Source organism: Schistocerca serialis, chromosome 3 (genome assembly GCF_023864345.2).
Source record: "Schistocerca serialis cubense isolate TAMUIC-IGC-003099 chromosome 3, iqSchSeri2.2, whole genome shotgun sequence".
In the NCBI taxonomy this organism is placed as follows: Eukaryota; Metazoa; Arthropoda; class Insecta; order Orthoptera; family Acrididae; genus Schistocerca; species Schistocerca serialis.
Window position 1 is genome coordinate 236,426,367 of NC_064640.1, and position 17,920 is coordinate 236,444,286.

General features: G+C 36.6%; 1 protein-coding gene across 2 annotated transcripts in view; it reads left to right on the forward strand.

The window, feature by feature from the left end:
* LOC126469985 (mucin-6-like) overlaps positions 1-17,920 on the forward strand; it is a 283,915-nt gene that overhangs the window by 207,364 nt on the left and 58,631 nt on the right. For both annotated transcript variants that reach the window (XM_050097429.1, XM_050097430.1), the window contains exons 4-5: positions 2,302-2,439; positions 14,711-15,469. In XM_050097429.1, coding sequence (XP_049953386.1) covers positions 2,302-2,439; positions 14,711-15,469 — 897 coding nt within the window. The remainder of the gene's footprint in view (positions 1-2,301; positions 2,440-14,710; positions 15,470-17,920) is intronic.

A 17,920-nucleotide genomic window follows, 5' to 3' on the forward strand; every position in this document is an offset into this window, starting at 1 on the left:
CTAGTGTGATGTGGGAAACCACCTAAAAGTCACATCCAAGCTGGCTAGCACACCAGCCCTCATTGTTATTTCTCTGGGTAGATTCGATCCAGTGCCAGTGCACCTCCCCAAATGCTAATGAATGTGAATATCCAGGCAGATATTCATGCTGTTGTGTGACAAGCAATTATGCTTTGTGTTGTGTGGTAAGCTAAGAGGTGGATGGAAGAGAATATCCAGTAGGCTACAGGCACTGGTGGGTAAATGAAGACAAGCACAACAATTGCATTTCTGCCACCAAGTTGTAACAGCCCAGGTGGCTGCAAATGTAATCAGAACTGCCAGCTGACCTCAACCAGGTAGGTGCTGATGGGGTACATCAACAGCCTCCAAGTCCATGGCAGTTGCATGTTGAAGCAGCAGAGGAATGGCATACGGCATGGCAGTACTGACAATCAGACTCCAGGCAGATTCAAAAAATACATTTATTGATAGATGTATGTAGATTAGAAGGCAGTGTTCCTCACAATCAGCTCCTTTAGGCAGCTCTAAGGGGATGGTGTTAGGTCTAGAGTTGTTCTAAGGACTTGGTTCTTTGAGGTGAAGCCACTGCAATAGATAGACATGACTTAGAGTTTTTTTGATCTGGGAAGACTGGCGTTTTTATGGTTCGCATGCTGTTATGTGACCAACTTTTCTCAGTGACTCATAACCAATTCTTCAAACATGATTCTATAAGATTTTCTTGAATTTACACCACAAATAATTTGTATTAAATGCTTTTGGACTCAGAAAACTTTAGCTAGTTTTATAATCTTCCCAACTGAAGTTATTTACAAGTATAGATTATCACAGAAGATAATATGCTTCTACCTCACCAGTTTCCATCACATCAAGATGTATCCCATAGATAGAATGCTTGTTTACACATTGGAAAGCACCTTCTATAACTCCTATTTGTATGACAGAAACCATTTCTTTCGTGACCTAATCATTCATAAGATACAGGCCTGTCATTTGTAAGTGGCTTTTCACCAGACATGTCAACTATTCAGCATGTCTTACACTTAGTCTGCACTGACTGCATGACCATGAAACAAGAGCTTGTCACCACCTCCATCTAGATAGAAAGAACAAGGCAAAGATGCAAAAAAGTATATTTTATAATGGGATAAAACTGTATAACAAATTACCACAAGAAATTAAAGAAATAAATAAGCTCCTCACTTTCAGACAAAAGCTTAAAACCTTTCTAGTAAGTAAAAGTTGTTATACTGTAAAAGAATATTTAACATAGATGTAGTTTATTAGCAACATATGACATTATCACCAAATATTATGTAATTATAAATGTGTGTATGACTAGTTATAAAAACTACACAAAATATGAGAAACCTGTTTCATTGTAAATGTAAATGTGTGCTCATGTGTTGTAAACTGACAACATCCATACAATATTTATTGTTCCACAGATGAATAAATAAATAAATAAATAAATAAATAACTTATGAAATTAATTCTGTAGATAGTCAGTTTGAACTCCAAACATGGTAAAAATGCTGATATTTATTTGAAACCAATATAATTACCACTAATAATTGTTACTAAAATTTCTGATGTTTTTCAACCATTGTTTTCTTTTCCTCTCTTGTCTGTTTACTATTCATGCAGTTGTCATTCCTTTTGTAGATATATTAATGGTAATCATTTATCACATAAATGAGGTGAGGTATTGAGCAGTTGACATGCATTTATATAAGGCTGAAAGTGATGCTGAGCATTCAGAAAATGTCTTCTTCGCTCAGTACTTTCCCATATCATTGTCATAATTCCTTTATTATTAAATGTGCTTAAACCTTTCTTATACATTCCTTGTATGTTTACATATGCCTTCTCACTTCCACACCACAGCCCCCAAACTAATTATTGCTCTGTTCCATCATATTTCTTTTACTCTTTGTCACACCAGTACAGCATTTCTGATACCACAGCCCTTGTACTTAACTTCTTACAAATCTTCAGGATATCACAATAAGACCAAATAATAACAATTATCTCTCTTTTGTGATGTTCCTTGTAGTATATCAACAAATGGAGGAGTGAGAATATATTCTTCTGTAATAAATGTCATTTTATAGTCTTGTGTCATCATTTTTTGAAAAACATGGTGTTACTTACCCATCAGTGTGCAGATTTTATTATAAACATGCTGCTTGAAATATTATTGGATAACCATTGTTTGCAATAAGGGAAAAGCTTATTTGATAGGAGTTTTTTAAAATTTATGTATATTTTTCTTTATGAGTTTATATTGCATTGCAGGGAATGGCAGTATGCCAATGGTGAGTCCCCCCTATGTGACAGGTGTACCTCTCCCAGAACAAGTTGTGCCTGTAACTAGTGCCATCATCAGCTGGGGCATGCGGCCTCCACCTCCAGACCACACTTCTGTTTGGCCAGGTAAGCTAAGCACAATTTAGTTAGGCATTTCCATATGCTAATAACAATCTCAGGCAGGACCAGAGGGTTTTTCTTTGGATGGAGATTCAATAATTACATTTGTCATGGCAAACAAGTAAGACATTATCACAGTTATGTCAGACAAGAAAGAAGGAAGCTCATTCTTACAGACTTCAGTACTGCTTTCTGCTGTGTGCCCATCAGGATAGAAAAAGCAGTCTTGGTAACAGCTACATAAGAAAGTGGTTTCTGGAACTCTGGGATACTGCTTTATGGTACAGGGAAAATACAGCAGAGAAACAAAAGTACTTTAAGGTGATGTAAGTACTAACAGCTCACTAAAAACCTAGCGGAGAAAACTTTTTTAATCATCTGGAACAAACTGGCTGGATTTGCAGAGGATTCCTGTGCAAAAGCTAAGACAATGATCATAAAGGGAAGGGAGAAAATTATAACACCCTAAAGGAGTACAAATTAAAATTGTATTTGCACATCAGGTATGTTCCATTGATATGCTGAAGTGATTATACTGAAATTATTATTTGTCAAGTGGCTATGTTCTAATTGAATGTCCAAAATTAAGGTGGAAACAGTAAATCCATAGTAAGGTATAAGCCATACAGACAGAGTACCAGATTGCAAGAAAGCTTTTTGAATCATATGATGCCTTGCTGCAGACAGGATGTGAATTAGAGACAATGAATTGGCTTGGTATGCTGTGACTAGTTGATTTCTGCTTCCATCAGACTGCCACATGTTTGTAACAAACTACCAATAAATAAACTCATGCAGATGTGAATTCTGTTTCAACTACCAATTTCACATTAACATTATGGCACTAGAACACAGTTCCTGACTGAAAAAGAAATAAGGTCCCACTGCTGCATAACATCATGAATCATGAAAGAGAAGCAAAGTCCCACTACTGCATAATGTCATGAATCATTCAGTGACTCACACTGCAGCACTGCAGTGGTGGAATGTGGTTACAAGTCACATGGCAGCAATCAATAATAATCAATACAGTCCCCTAGAAAAAGACTAACCTGGTCTTTATTCACTAATCCTTCTATGGTCAGCTTCTCCAACTGTAGTGGGGTCTCCAATATAAGACAGTGGAAAGCTAACTGCAAAATACCATCTGCTGTGAAAAAGCAACTTGAGGAACCATAATACATGCAGATATGCTCAATGATTTACACGTATATCTTTCCAACCATAATTCGCAGACCACTGTGATGTGCACGGTAGAGGGTGCCTCCCAATTCTACATCTGCATCTACATACATACTCCAGAAGTCACCATACGGTGCTTGGCATTGTGTACCTTGTATCACTACTACTCATTTCCTTTCCTGTTCTACTCACAAATAGAGGAAGGGAAAAATAACTGTCTACATGCCTCCATATGAGTCCTAATTTTGCTTTGTCTTCATGGTCCTCACACAAAATGTGCATTGGTGACAGTAGAATCATTCTGCAATCAGTGTCTAAATTTTCTCAATAGTGTTCCATGAAAATAATGTCATCTTCCCTCGAGGGATTCCCACTTACGTTCATGAAGCATCTCCGTAATAGTCATGTGTTGATCAAACCTACCTGTAGCAAGTCTAGAATCCTGTCTATGAATTTATTCGATTTCTTCCTTTAATCTGACCTGGTGGGGATCCCAAACACTTGAGCAGTACTCAAGAATGAGTTGCACTAGCGTTCTGTATGAGATCTTGTTTACAGATAAACCACTCTTTCATAAAATTCTCATAATAATCTGAAGTTGACAATTTGCCTTTCTGAAACTAAAATGATATTCCATCCAGACCTGGTGATTTACTTTTTTTAACTCCTTCAGTTACTTCAGGGATACCTATTACTATGTTCTCCATATGGGAATCTGTATAGAGGTCAAACAACAGTATGTTGTATGATTCTCCTGCATGAATGGTTTCTAAACTTCAGCTATTCTTTTTCTGTTCTTGATTGTACACCAGATTAGTCAGTGAGTGACTGGATGGAAGCCTTTAACCTGCTTTGCAATTTTACATAGGATCAGAATTTTCTCAGGCTCACATCAAGATCTTTTGCCAAGGTATGATGGTGGTAATCGTTGTAGGCTTTGCACACAAATCTTTTTACAGCCACAGGAATTTCTAGTAACTTTTGCCTGTCATCATTTCCACATTCTTTTTTGAACTCAGAGTGCAACAGTTTATACTTTTCCCAATTTCTTATTAAACCACAGTGTTTTTTTTCCATCCTTCATCCACTTTCTCTGCATATACTTCTCCAGGGCAGGATTTACAATCTGTTTAAACATTGCCCTTAATTCATCTATGTTACTACTTTGCTTTGTTTAAATTGAAACCTCCATCCCTGTTATTAAGCTTTCAGACATCTTTATTTTTGAATAGACTCCTTAATCATGCTTTCACAAAAACTTGGCATTTCTGCCATGACATTAGTACCTTCACACTGCTTTTCATGATTATATTTAAGACAGTGCTCTGTGACAGCAGACTGCTTGGTTGTTTTACCTAGTTGTGATGCTGACGTTCCTTACATCATTCCTCAGCTGTTCTAATAGTCTGCCATGCAAGGAATGTCATACACACCTAGTTTTCCCGAGACCTAGATCATCTTTAACATTTCAAAGGAAACTTTTTATCTTTGTTGAAGGCAGCAAAATACATTGGATGCCACATTTCTGGTAGCAGTCTACCCATTTTGTCCTGATATTGGGTAACCGTAAGGTAAGTAAGCGATTCTTGGCTTCTCTTTCTCTGTCTCAGTCTTTTTCTCAGGCATTCTTGATTTTATGATACTGCAGTGCCTGTGGCCTTCAAAAGTATGACGCAAAATTCCTTTGGACATGCATGCGTGTCCAAAGGAACAAGCCTTGCAGTGACTCCAGCCATTATGAAATACATGAAGTGTATATACATTTCCAAATATGGACAACCATCAGTTGTATAATGGAATGATGACAGTGAAAATGTGTGCTGGACTGCAACTCAAACCCAAATTTCCCACTCATTGCAAGTGGTCACCTTTCCATTAGCCTATCTGAATGCAGCTCACAGCCAGACTCACACTCCCATATGTGGTTAACTGTGTGTTTTACAACCTGCACTTGTACATTCATGTGTATATTCCTGTACAAGGAAGATATTTTAATTGAAAGTCACTTTCATGTGTTCTTGCATGTCCCAATGAACTTCACATCATACTTCTGAAGAACACAGGCACTGCAATATCATATTTATCCAGTAATACCGGGCATGTGACTTTCAATTAAAAATGTCTCCTCTGTACAGGAATATACATTTGAATGTACGAGTGCAGACTGTAACACATGGTTGATGGCATATGGAAGTTTGGGTCTGGCCATGAGTCATACTTGTATAGCCTAATTAGGGCAATTGGTTGCAATAAGTGAGAAATCCAGGTTCTAGTCCCATCAGGCACAGGCTTTTCATTGTCATCATTCCATTATACAGCTGATTGTTGTCCATATTCACAAATGCGAATACATTTCATGTTCTTGATTTTGGATGCAACACCTGCCCAATTTGACAATATGAGTACCCATTCCTTTGAACGCTGTTTATAGGCATCCTAATTCTTTGGCAATACTCTATCTAAAAGTGTTTGAGCTCTATGGACCAGCATCTTTAGCACTGACCTTCTTTGTGGCAGATGGTGATGGTCTGAGGTATAGAGATAACTCACTGTACTTGGGTTTCCTGTACACACTGTGACTGAAAAATCTGTCTAGTTTTCAGTTAAGTAAAACATCACGAAGTGGTAGCTGGCCCTCTATTTGAAGTTCTATTTTGAATTTGGTTTTAGGGTGGATAGAGTTTAAATGATCCATTCCATTTGGTTACACCACGAAAGTGTCATCCACGTATCAATAAGAACATGTTAGTTTGGACTGCAGCTCCATAATGCTGACCATGGTATCTGTATCCCAGAGTTGAAATTGAATGAGGTGATGCAAAAAGTGAGTGGAGTTATGAATGTGGTGTTCTCACCTCCACAGAAATAACCCATTTCCATGCTCACAAGATTTATATTTATTTAGAAAAGTCTTACCAAAATTGCAAGGAATGGCACCTGATGTGTGAGGTAGGGGAGGGGTGGGGGTACCAAATGATACATGAGACAGCATGGTTGCAAATGATACATTGCTTGTGTGGAAAAACAAACTGGGGAGGGGGGGGGGGCACAAAATGGTATGTCACTTGTGTGGAAAAATGTTCTCCAGCTGACCTCATTACTTTGAATGTATTTCATTTATGTTGCCAGCTGGTATTTGGATGAGCCAGTATTACTGTCATTTATTCCTTATGTACCTTAGGAAGGCTATTTAGTCATGGTGGCACAAGTGTTTGAGCTGTAAGATCCTTAATGATGTTACATGGCAAGCCTAACTCAACGAGAAGAGTCATCATCTTCCCATCAGTCTTATTCATAGGATTGATCTCTATGTGTCTATAGCCAGCATCATTCGAAAGATCAAATCTCTTTTTATTACAGCGCACGCATGACATGACATGACATGACATTGCCCTTGTTTACTGGCAGAATTGTAGTTTTATCTTTTTGTATTAATGACAATATTGTGACAGAATATGTCTCATAGATTTTTATAAGGATTTTCCTCACATAAATTTCCTTGATTTCACAAACTTGCAGCCATGATTATATAGTCATGTTTCTAATCACAGACTTGTGTCAGCAACTTTAATCAGCACATCTGAAGCACATCTCAAATTCAGTTTTGTCCTCACAGTGAAATTTTTAGATTGTAGGGGTGTACATCATTTATGGTGATCATTTTATGACTACTGATTATGGCATCACATTTACAAATAAAAAATGAAGTTGCACACTTACTTACATCCTATCTACTCAGCTATTTAAGTTCAATAGTAAACAAAGACTAATGCTTCAATGTAGCAATTTCTTACCTAATAGGTGCCAAATAAATAGGGAAACTTTCACTCATTTGCTTCTGACAGTCCAAAATATGTTGAGAATATAGTGAAATCAGAGGCACCAGCCATGCAGTCATTTTATGTGTTTGTTGACTTGATTCACATGCAAATGACTGATCAATAAAAGAAAAACCATGAGTGAGCCCATAACTCAATGGAGCGAATGATGAATGTGCTGTGCCAAGCAAGTGGCAGGCTGTGGCTATTTGTCATTACTAACTGTGTGAAAATTTCAAATAACTTCATTAAAACATGGGCTGTGGCCTTCTGTCTAAAAATTATTTGTCTAATGAGGTAGTGATGTTGATTATTTAAAACAGTTTAATTTCATGACTGAATCGTAAGCAAATCCTCCATGTATTTACTCCACAGAAAATTTCATTTTACCCCTCGGGGGGGTAATTACCCCCAGGTTGGCTACCACTGTTCTATGTCCATCATACTGGAACTAAATTATGTCCATTCATTTTCTAAATGGAACCCTAACAACTACTTATCTGTTCTTTCTATCAAAAATTCTCTTGTAGCCTTCTTGATGGAGTTATTAACTTTAGTAACTGACATCACTGTAATGGCATTATGATCCTAATCCCTGTCTCTATATCATCACTGACAAAAGTTTAGGTCTATTTGAAGCTACAATGTCTAAAATATGTCCATTGGTTGTGGGCTGTTATACTAGCTGCTCAAGACACTTTTCAGAAAACAATTTCAAAACTGCTTCATAAGACTATCTATTGGTACCACCTGCAGTGAATCCATGGAAGTACCAGTCTATATTAGTACGTTAAAATCACCTCCAACTAACATTGCATTATAAAATTATTTCTATAAAAATAGTCTTAATCAGGTGTAAGTGTGAGCAGTGGTCTTTATGCCTCTCCAGAGCAGCCTGCTCCATGCCACTATCTCATGCTATCAGCATGGAATAAAATGGTCTGATGATGATCCTGTAAGAGATCAAAACCAGTCACTGAATAAGTAAATAACTTACGTGTGGTCAAGACTGCTTTTATGGAGATAATTTTATTACAGTTTTACCGACCACAGATTTTTGCATGGACAATGTTCCAAACAGTTCTTAATATTGCATGGTCTGCATATTTTCACACTACTGAGTGTAGAGTTTGTTTGAATTATTTTAAGACTGTCATGGTGGAATTGGTTGGCTGGTAAGGACATCTCATAATTAACTTGAGTTCATCTAAACCTGTTGGATGCATACAGATAACTTTCAGCCACTCTTACTCCTATTTGGTATGAATCCCACACACTTGAGCAATATTCTAGGATAGGTTATATGAGTGTTATGTAAACACTGTTACTTATAAACTGTCTGCATCCCCAAGTATCTTGCCAGTGAACCCATGTCTGCCTCCTGCTTGGTCTACAACTGAACCTATGTGATTACTCAGCTCTAAATACTCACAAATTATTACAACCAGGTTTCTGTATAAGTTAACTGATTACACCTGTGATTCACCAATATTTTAGTAGTAGGTTATCATGCTTCTGCATTTAGGAAAATTCATACTTTTACATTCCTGAACGTTTAAAGCAAGTTGCCAGTCTTTGCGCCACTCTAAAATCTTATCAAAATCTGACTGGATATTCATGCAGCTTTTTCAGACAGTACTTCATTGTAGATAACTGTGTCACCTGTAAAAGTTATTGAGTTAGTATTAATGTTCTGTGCAGGTCATTTGAGTATCCTATATAAGGTTATCTTGGAGCTAGATCCCAAGAAATTTAGTTTTAGCTACACTTGTAATATCTGTCTCTGATAATTGAATTTTTATATCCTCTTCACAGTTTCTCCTGACAAAATGCAAATTTAATGCTATTGTTCTACTTTTATTTATCATTAGTTTGTTTTGTCTGAACCAGTTTACAACAGTAGTTAATGTCTCAGAAGTGTTGTCTGCAACATTTCTGCTGTCTTCCCACTGACTAAAATGCTCGTGTCATCTGCAAACTGGATAGTGCTATGACTCTGTTTTGCTGGACCCAGCACTGAGGCCTCTGGTACATGATGCTTTACTTACTTGTAATCAAAATAGTGTCTGATTGGTTTATTATCTTCTTAAGGCTGTATTTCTACTACTTGCTTGTGGCCAGTAACATATGATATAAGCCAGTTGTTAGGTGTACCTGTGATACGAATACTATCAAGTTTCTGAAGCAATAGGATTTGATGTGTGATGCCAAAGGCCTTAGGCAGATCAAGGCATATGCCAGTCACTTTTCCTCCATTATCAAGTTTTTGGAGCACTTCACTTAGAAATTCAAATATTGCTGTTTCTGTTGATCAGCCTTTCCGGAAACCACATTGAGTAGTGGATACTATACTGCACTTTTCTAGACAATCTAACAACCTGTTACGAAAAACTTTTTCTAGTATTTTCTAAAATACAGATAGCAAAGCAACAGGTCTATAATTGGTTATGTCTTCTTTCTTGCCCATTTTGAACAGTGGCTTGAGTTTCACTATCTTTAAGCAGGAAGGAAAGATTCAAGTTGTGAATGAACTGTTGAAAAGGTGGTCTAATGGTAGTGAAATAAGGCCACATGGATTTTTAATGACATAATCCAGAATTTCATCCATACAAATTTTGTTCTTGACTTACTAATTGCTAGTATAATTTCTTTAAGGTTGGTTGGGGGAAGAAATAGGGGGTCAGCATTTCTATTTAGATTTGCTAGTGATGTGGTAGAATTTTTATTGGAAGATTTCATACCACAGATTAACTGTTCTCTAATATTTGGAAAGTATGTATTAAAAGCTTGTTTTTGCTGTCTTGGTCTAGCTGGAGGTTTACATATAAATTTTTGTTTATTTATTATTGGGGAGGGGTCCTTGATATTCGACTGTCTCCCACATTCTTTTATGACTTCATGAAGCACTCTTATAATTCTTGAAAGACACCAGAAATTCTTCAGTAACATTTTATGTTTTTGAAATTTCATTAAGTCTCCTTCTTTCAGCTCAAGATATTTCAATACCTGTTGTTAGACAGGAAACATTTCTTTTATTAGTTTTGAATCTTTGGTTTTTAACTGGAAAAGAAATACTGAAATCATGTGAGAATATTTCCATGAATATGTCAGATTTTTTACATGTTTTTTACTTACAACATACACACAACCATTAACTCCCCTACTAGAGTCATACAACTGTATATATCATTCCAAGTTTCTGTTTTCAGTTAGTGCCTGAGGAATTCTAAGTTTTGCTTGTGGGAGTTCAATAAATTGTGCTTAATGATCACCGAAACCTATTCATATTTTCAGTTTTGTATAAATGTTTGTTTTTATTAGTACCTGATCTAGAGTACTGCTCGGTGACTCTGGTAGGGGAGTTAAAAGGTTGTGTGTATGTTGTAAATTTCTCATAAGGCTGCAATGTTTAATCTGTCCTTTTAGTTCTTGTTGAAATCTATGTTAAAGTCAACACACATGATAGTTGTTTTACTAAACACTTTTATACTGTTAAATGCCTACTCAAGAATTTTGAGGAAAGTAGTTATGTTTCCATCTGGGCTTCTATATATACAAATAATAATTTCATTTAAATTAGTCAATTCTGTAGTAGAAATTTGGAAGTAATACTCTTTCCCCCAGCTGATCAGTGAACTTTAAGCAACAGTGTTTGATGTCTTCTCTAACATATATGCAGGTTTCTCCAAGAGTAGCACTCTATCCTTGTAAGTGACATAATTTCTGTTAACTATTGTTCACTAACAAATATAACTGACATTTCTTTTAATTCATATGGTAACAGTATTTCCATCTCATAAACTTTATTTGATAGGGCCTGCACATTTTGGTAAAGGAGCCTAAATTTTGATGATCACTTACTCACTTGGTTCCTTAGGCCTACCTTGTGTTTAACAGTTACTCATGAAATACCATTCATTACACTTTACTGTTGTGGTTTTCTTTCCAGTGTGATATTTTACAGGATGAATTTAACATTTCTCAGGAATTACTCTCCATAAAAAACATTGTGGTTCTTTTTGGTTGTGTGTGGGGTGAGTTGAAGTGAAGTGACTAGATGTTTCAGCTGTGATTTTTGAAGTTGTAACTTGGGGCACTGCAACTAAACTTGATGGAGATCCTCTCCTTGTTACTTCAGCTTTGTCTGGAATCATTGGAGTATTTGGTTCTTCACTTGAAATTGTCATGATTTAGCATGTGTAGTTTCCTTAGTCTCATATGATATGCTTTATAGAATGTCTCATGGAAGTATTACAGAGTGTGTGTGTGTGTGTGTGTGTGTGTGTGTGTGTGTGTGTGTGTGTGTGAGCGCGCGCGCACACACTCACGCATGTGCATGACTGTGTCTGATATGGAGAAGAAACAACTCTGTACCAAGTGGCTCTACATGTGTGATACCAAGTATGTAAAACAGGTGAAGACTGGAGAATGAAACTAAAAATAAATATAAGTAATGAGAGGAGAATAGCACAGAATGCATGACAGATAGAAGAGAGTATTTAATATCATATAATGATAGAGATGTTTCGCTGATATTCATTTGTGTTCTAAGTAAAAACTCTCTTAGGAGAAAGAGTGTCTTCTGTAACATGTTTTCTAATGTCACAATGCCAAAATTAGCATATTTTGATGTTATTCATGCTTCTGATTGACAGAATCAGTTTCACGAAGGATCTAATCAATTTTAGCAAAGGTGAAGTAGCTAAATTTAATTTCTGCAAAGAGATTAAGCTATTAAATTAAACTGAATAATATGTCAATAAAATTACACAAAATTTTGTGAATTGTAGTTCTGTAGATGGGTATCAGATAGATTACATAATGGTAAGACAGAGATTTAGGAACCAGGTTTGAAATTGTAAGACATTTCCAGGGGCAGATGTGGATTCTGACCACAATCTATTCGTTATGAACTGCAGATTGAAACTGAAGAAACTGCAAAAAGGCGGGAATTTAAGGAGATGGGACCTGGATAAACTGAAAGAACCAGAGGTTGTACAGAGTATCAGGGAGAGCATAAGGGAACAATTGACAGGAATGGGGGAAAGAAATACAGTAGAAGAAGAATGGGTAGCTCTGAGGGATGAAGTAGTGAAGGCAGCAGAGGATCAAGTAGGTAAAAAGACGAGGGCTAATAGAAATCCTTGGGTAACAGAAGAAATATTGAATTTAATTGATGAAAGGAGAAAATATAAAAATGCAGTAAATGAAGCAGGCAAAAAGGAGTACAAACGTCTCAAAAATGAGATCGACAGGAAGTGCAAAATGGCTAAGCAGGGATGGCTAGAGGACAAATGTAAGGATGTAGAGGCTTGTCTCACTAGGGGTAAGATAGATACTGCCTACAGGAAAATTAAAGAGACCTTTGGAGAGAAGAGAACCACTTGTATGAATATCAAGAGCTCAGATGGCAACCCAGTTCCAAGCAAAGAAGGGAAGGCAGAAAGGTGGAAGGAGTATATTGAGGGTTTATACAAGGGTGATGTACTTGAGGACAATATTATGGAAATGGAAGAGGATGTAGATGAAGATGAAATGGGAGATAAGATACTGCGTGAAGAGTTTGACAGAGCCAGAGCACTGAAAGACCTGAGTCGAAACAAGGTCCCGGGAGTAGACAACATTCCATTAGAACTACTGATGGCCTTGGGAGAGCCAGTCATGACAAAACTCTACCATCTGGTGAGCAAGATGTATGAGACAGGCGAAATACCCACAGACTTCAAGAAGAATATAATAATTCCAATCCCAAAGAAAGCAGGTGTTGACAGATGTGAAAATTACCGAACTATCAGTTTAATAAGTCACAGCTGAAAAATACTAACGCGAATTCTTTACAGACGAATGGAAAAACTGGTAGAGGTGGACCTCGGGGAAGATCAGTTTGGATTCTGTAGAAATGTTGGAACACGTGAGGCAATACTAACCTTACGACTTATCTTAGAAGAAAGATTAAGAAAAGGCAAACCTACGTTTCTAGCATTTGTAGACTTAGAGAAAGCTTTTGACAACGTTAACTGGAATACTCTCTTTCAAATTCTGAAAATGGCAGGGGTAAAATACAGGGAGTGAAAGGCTATTTACAATTTGTACAGAAACCAGATGGCAGTTATAAGAGTCGAGGGGCATGAAAGGGAAGCAGTGGTTGGGAAAGGAGTGAGACAGGGTTGTAGCCTCTCCCCGATGTTATTCAATCCGTATATTGAGCAAGCAGTGAAGGAAACAAAAGAAAAATTCGGAGTAGGTATTAAAATCCATGGAGAAGAAATAAAAACTTTGAGGTTCGCTGATGACATTGTAATTCTGTCAGAGACAGCAAAGGACTTGGAAGAGCAGTTGAACGGAATGGACAGTGTCTTGAAAGGAGGGTATAAGATGAACATCAACAAAAGCAAAACGAGGATAATGGAATGTAGTCAAATCAAATTGGGTGATGCTGAGGGGATTAGATTAGGAAATGAGACACTTAAAGTAGTAAAGGAGTTTTGCTATTTAGGGAGTAAAATAACTGATGATGGTCGAAGTAGAGAGGATATAAAATGTAGACTGGCAATGGCAAGGAAATTGTTTCTGAAGAAGAGAAATTTGTTAACATCGAGTATAGATTTAAGTGTCAGGAAGTCGTTTCTGAAAGTATTTGTATGGAGTGTAGCCATGTATGGAAGTGAAATGTGGACGATAACCAGTTTGGACAAGAAGAGAATAGAAGCTTTCGAAATGTGGTGCTACAGAAGAATGCTGAAGATAAGGTGGGTAGATCACGTAACTAATGAGGAGGTATTGAATAGGATTGGGGAGAAGAGAAGTTTGTGGCACAACTTGACTAGAAGAAGGGATCGGTTGGTAGGACATGTTTTGAGGCATCAAGGGATCACAAATTTAGCATTGGAGGGCAGTGTGGAGGGTAAAAGTCGTAGAGGGAGACCAAGAGATCAATACACTAAGCAGATTCAGAAGGATGTAGGTTGCAGTAGGTACTGGGAGATGAAGAAGCTTGCACAGGATAGAGTAGCATGGAGAGCTGCATCAAACCAGTCTCAGGACTGAAGACTACAACAACAACAACACAACAGTTCTGACCTGTATGAATGCTTTTTAATAAAGTCTGGCTTACAGTGTGAATTATACTAAGTGACACATTTGTGTACAATTTTGTGTTTTATGCCAATGTTTCCATAGTGGACGGTGTTGCATTAAAAATAGAAAATATAGAATAAAAACAAACAAATTACATAACTTTGTATAACATTTTCTAATTATTACAAATTTCATTTCAGATATGGAACCTCCTAAAGAGCAAATATATTCCACAGATTTCTCTGATAGTTATGGTGACTCAGAACTGTCACATTCTCCACCAGTCACAGTGATGACAACAGCAAGTTTCTCTACCTCTGTCAAAGAGATTACCGACATTAAAGCACCAAGTAAAAATGACAGTGTGGATGCATCAGGAGCTGAAACAGATCCTGGAAATGTATTACATGACCATAAAAGTGGGAGTTCACAGAAGAATGAGAAGGAAACAGTACAAACAGAAACAGCTTCATCAGCAAATAACAACTCACTTGCTCCATCAAATACCTCCCTCAAGCATGAAACTGATCCCACATCAGCTATAGCAGATGCTGAAAAACCATCACTGCATACTACTTCAGCAGTTGAAACAGTAAATGAGACAACAGCTACAACTGTTTCCACTAAAGCAACAACACCCAAGACTGTTGTTGATAAAGTATCTACATCGAAAGCACCACCAACAAAATCAACAACCATGAAACCCACTACACCAAAGCAGAGCACACCAAAGACCACTTTGCCAAAAACAACATCAACAGAAAAAATTACTGTTCCAAGACGAACTTCAGTGACACTTCCAGAAACAACAACAGCTATCTCTCCAACAGAAGCACTTGGCGTTGGAGTAGCAGAGCCAGTTCTAGAATCATCAATGCATGAATGGCCAATACATCAGATTCACACAGCAAAACTTCCTGATTCAGCAACAAATTTCCATACTGCATCACAGTCAACAGGTCAGTATGTTTGTTGTATAGCATTTTAATGTTGCATTGTATCATTTGTGGTCACAGTACTCTTGATACATTGAAGCAATTTTCTTCACAGTCCTTCCTAGTAATCTGTTTACATTTACATGTTGTTTATATAAATGTTTCCTTGAAATATAAGTGTAGCTTTAGATATATTTAAAAAAATGTTAACTGACATAGAATTCTTACTGTCTATTGACTTACTCACAAACTTTGAATATTCTGGTTTTGTATTTAAAAATATGTGTGTAGTGTGATTAGGGATGTGAAAATCATTATGTCATTTTGTGTCTGTTGAACTGTCACAACTCATTCTACTCATAAGTTCCCTTTAACTTACTTTTTTATATCTACCTAATGTGATAAATTCCTGTTTAATTTCATGTTTAATTTCAGTCCATGTGACTTATTAGTGTTTATGACAAACATCTTAATAATAGAAAAAAATATAGTCCTTCTCACCTCTCCAATGTAATTGTCAGATTATTTCTTTATCTGCAATTTGCTTGTTGTGTCACATTGCAGGTGCATTTTATATGAGAAAATATACTAAATATTTGAGGAAATACTTACCTAAACTTCCAGACTTCTTGCAATATTAGAACACAACCAAATGCTTGCATCTGTTGAAGTATTGTGGGTGTATTTTAAAATGAAGACCAATAACGATAGTGTAGAAATTGTTTCTGAACTAAGTTACAACTAGAAGTCAGTAATACTAAAATTCAGTAAATAATATTTAATGGCTTTTTAAAAAGTGTTAGAGTTCAGTCTTCTGTCAGAACAACTAAATACTTGCAAAGCACATTACACGTCTCATTATTATTCTGGCAATGGAATTAATTGTGTTAATTCTTTACTTTCTATTTGAATAATTTTCAGAATGTTGCCTACTGTATTTTGTTCAGTTATGCACCAAAGTTCAGTTCTCCTATTAACTTTCTAATCTCAGTTAATATATTAGTAATGCCATTGCAATTGTTTAATACATATAAGTAACTTGACCTCAGATTTACAAAATATATTCAAAGTTTTCAAAGAAATTTGGCCTGATAACAAAGGAACCATTTATAGAAACTGTATCTAGCAAATAAATTTGACTATAAGTATGAGATTAGTTTCAAAAGACAGATTTCTACAGTGGAAAGGATAAAAAGTTGAATATATATACACACATAGGTGACATTTTTATGTGTATGAAAAATCCAATGACACAGATAATGCTGAAAGGAACTGAAGAATTATGTACTGCAAATAGAAGCCAGGAAATCTTCTGTATGGCCAATTGTACAAGCACCTGCTGGCTGCCTGTTCAGGTCACAGGCAGTTTCCAAAGAACTTTCCTTTAAACAAAAAACTTTGACAGTAATCGTTGACTAAACCACTGGGCAAATGACAAAAAATGAAGAGAAGTTAATACAGTTTCTTTTCATTTAACAACTATTGGACAGAAGAGACAAAGAAGCATGGTATTATGAGGGTGTGTTACTGAAAAACTACATTAGGCGAAATCAACTATTGATAACACAGAAAAGGCGTACCAAGAAAGGAAACAATGAGATTGCAGGTATAAATGTGAAAAATGTTACACTAAAAATATTGATCCAGCACTAGTTCAAAATGGTTCTGAGCACTATGGGACTTAACATTTGAGGTCATCAGTCCCCTAGGCTTAGAACTACTTAAACCTAACTAACCTAAGGACAGTACACACATTCACGCCCGAGGCAGGATTCGAACCTGCGACCGTAGCAGCAGCACAGTTCTGAACTGAAGTGCCTAGAACCGTTCAGCCACAACAACCGGATCCAGCACTAGTATAATAATATGTTTGTTCTGCAGTGGGAGATATCATAATGATCACAACTATGAATATAATGAGAATTACAGTAGCAAACCAGATAAAACACCTAAAGAATGAAGTCTTTAACTAGACAGAAAATCATAAGTGATGGGTCTATAATAACAAAAATACTGATGATTGAAAAGTATACAGTATAGTAGTGTAGTAATTATGATTAGAACTGTAGGAATACCAAACCGTCATTGGTTGATTCACACACAAAAAAACAAAGAAATAAAAATGTGTCAGTCACAATAATGAAAGAGTGAATAAGTGGGCTTTAGCACAAAGAGCTGCCCTAAAAAAATAAGGAAGTCATTATAAATTTTGGCGAGGCCCCTAAAACCTATTTGTCATGCATCCTAATGCCCTACATTATCATTTTTCTAGATTGGCCAGAGTGAAAAAAGGAAGAGGAAGATGGGGTTTGATGGAACTACACAAAAAACGAAAGTTTAGGAAGAGATGTTAAAACAGTGGGAGTGTGTTGAAAAGGGGGAAGGGAGGATGGCAGACCGAAAATAATAAATGTTTAGAAATGCCAATATGAACCTGTGGTGGATAGGTTGGACTAGGAAGATAGGTAAATAAAA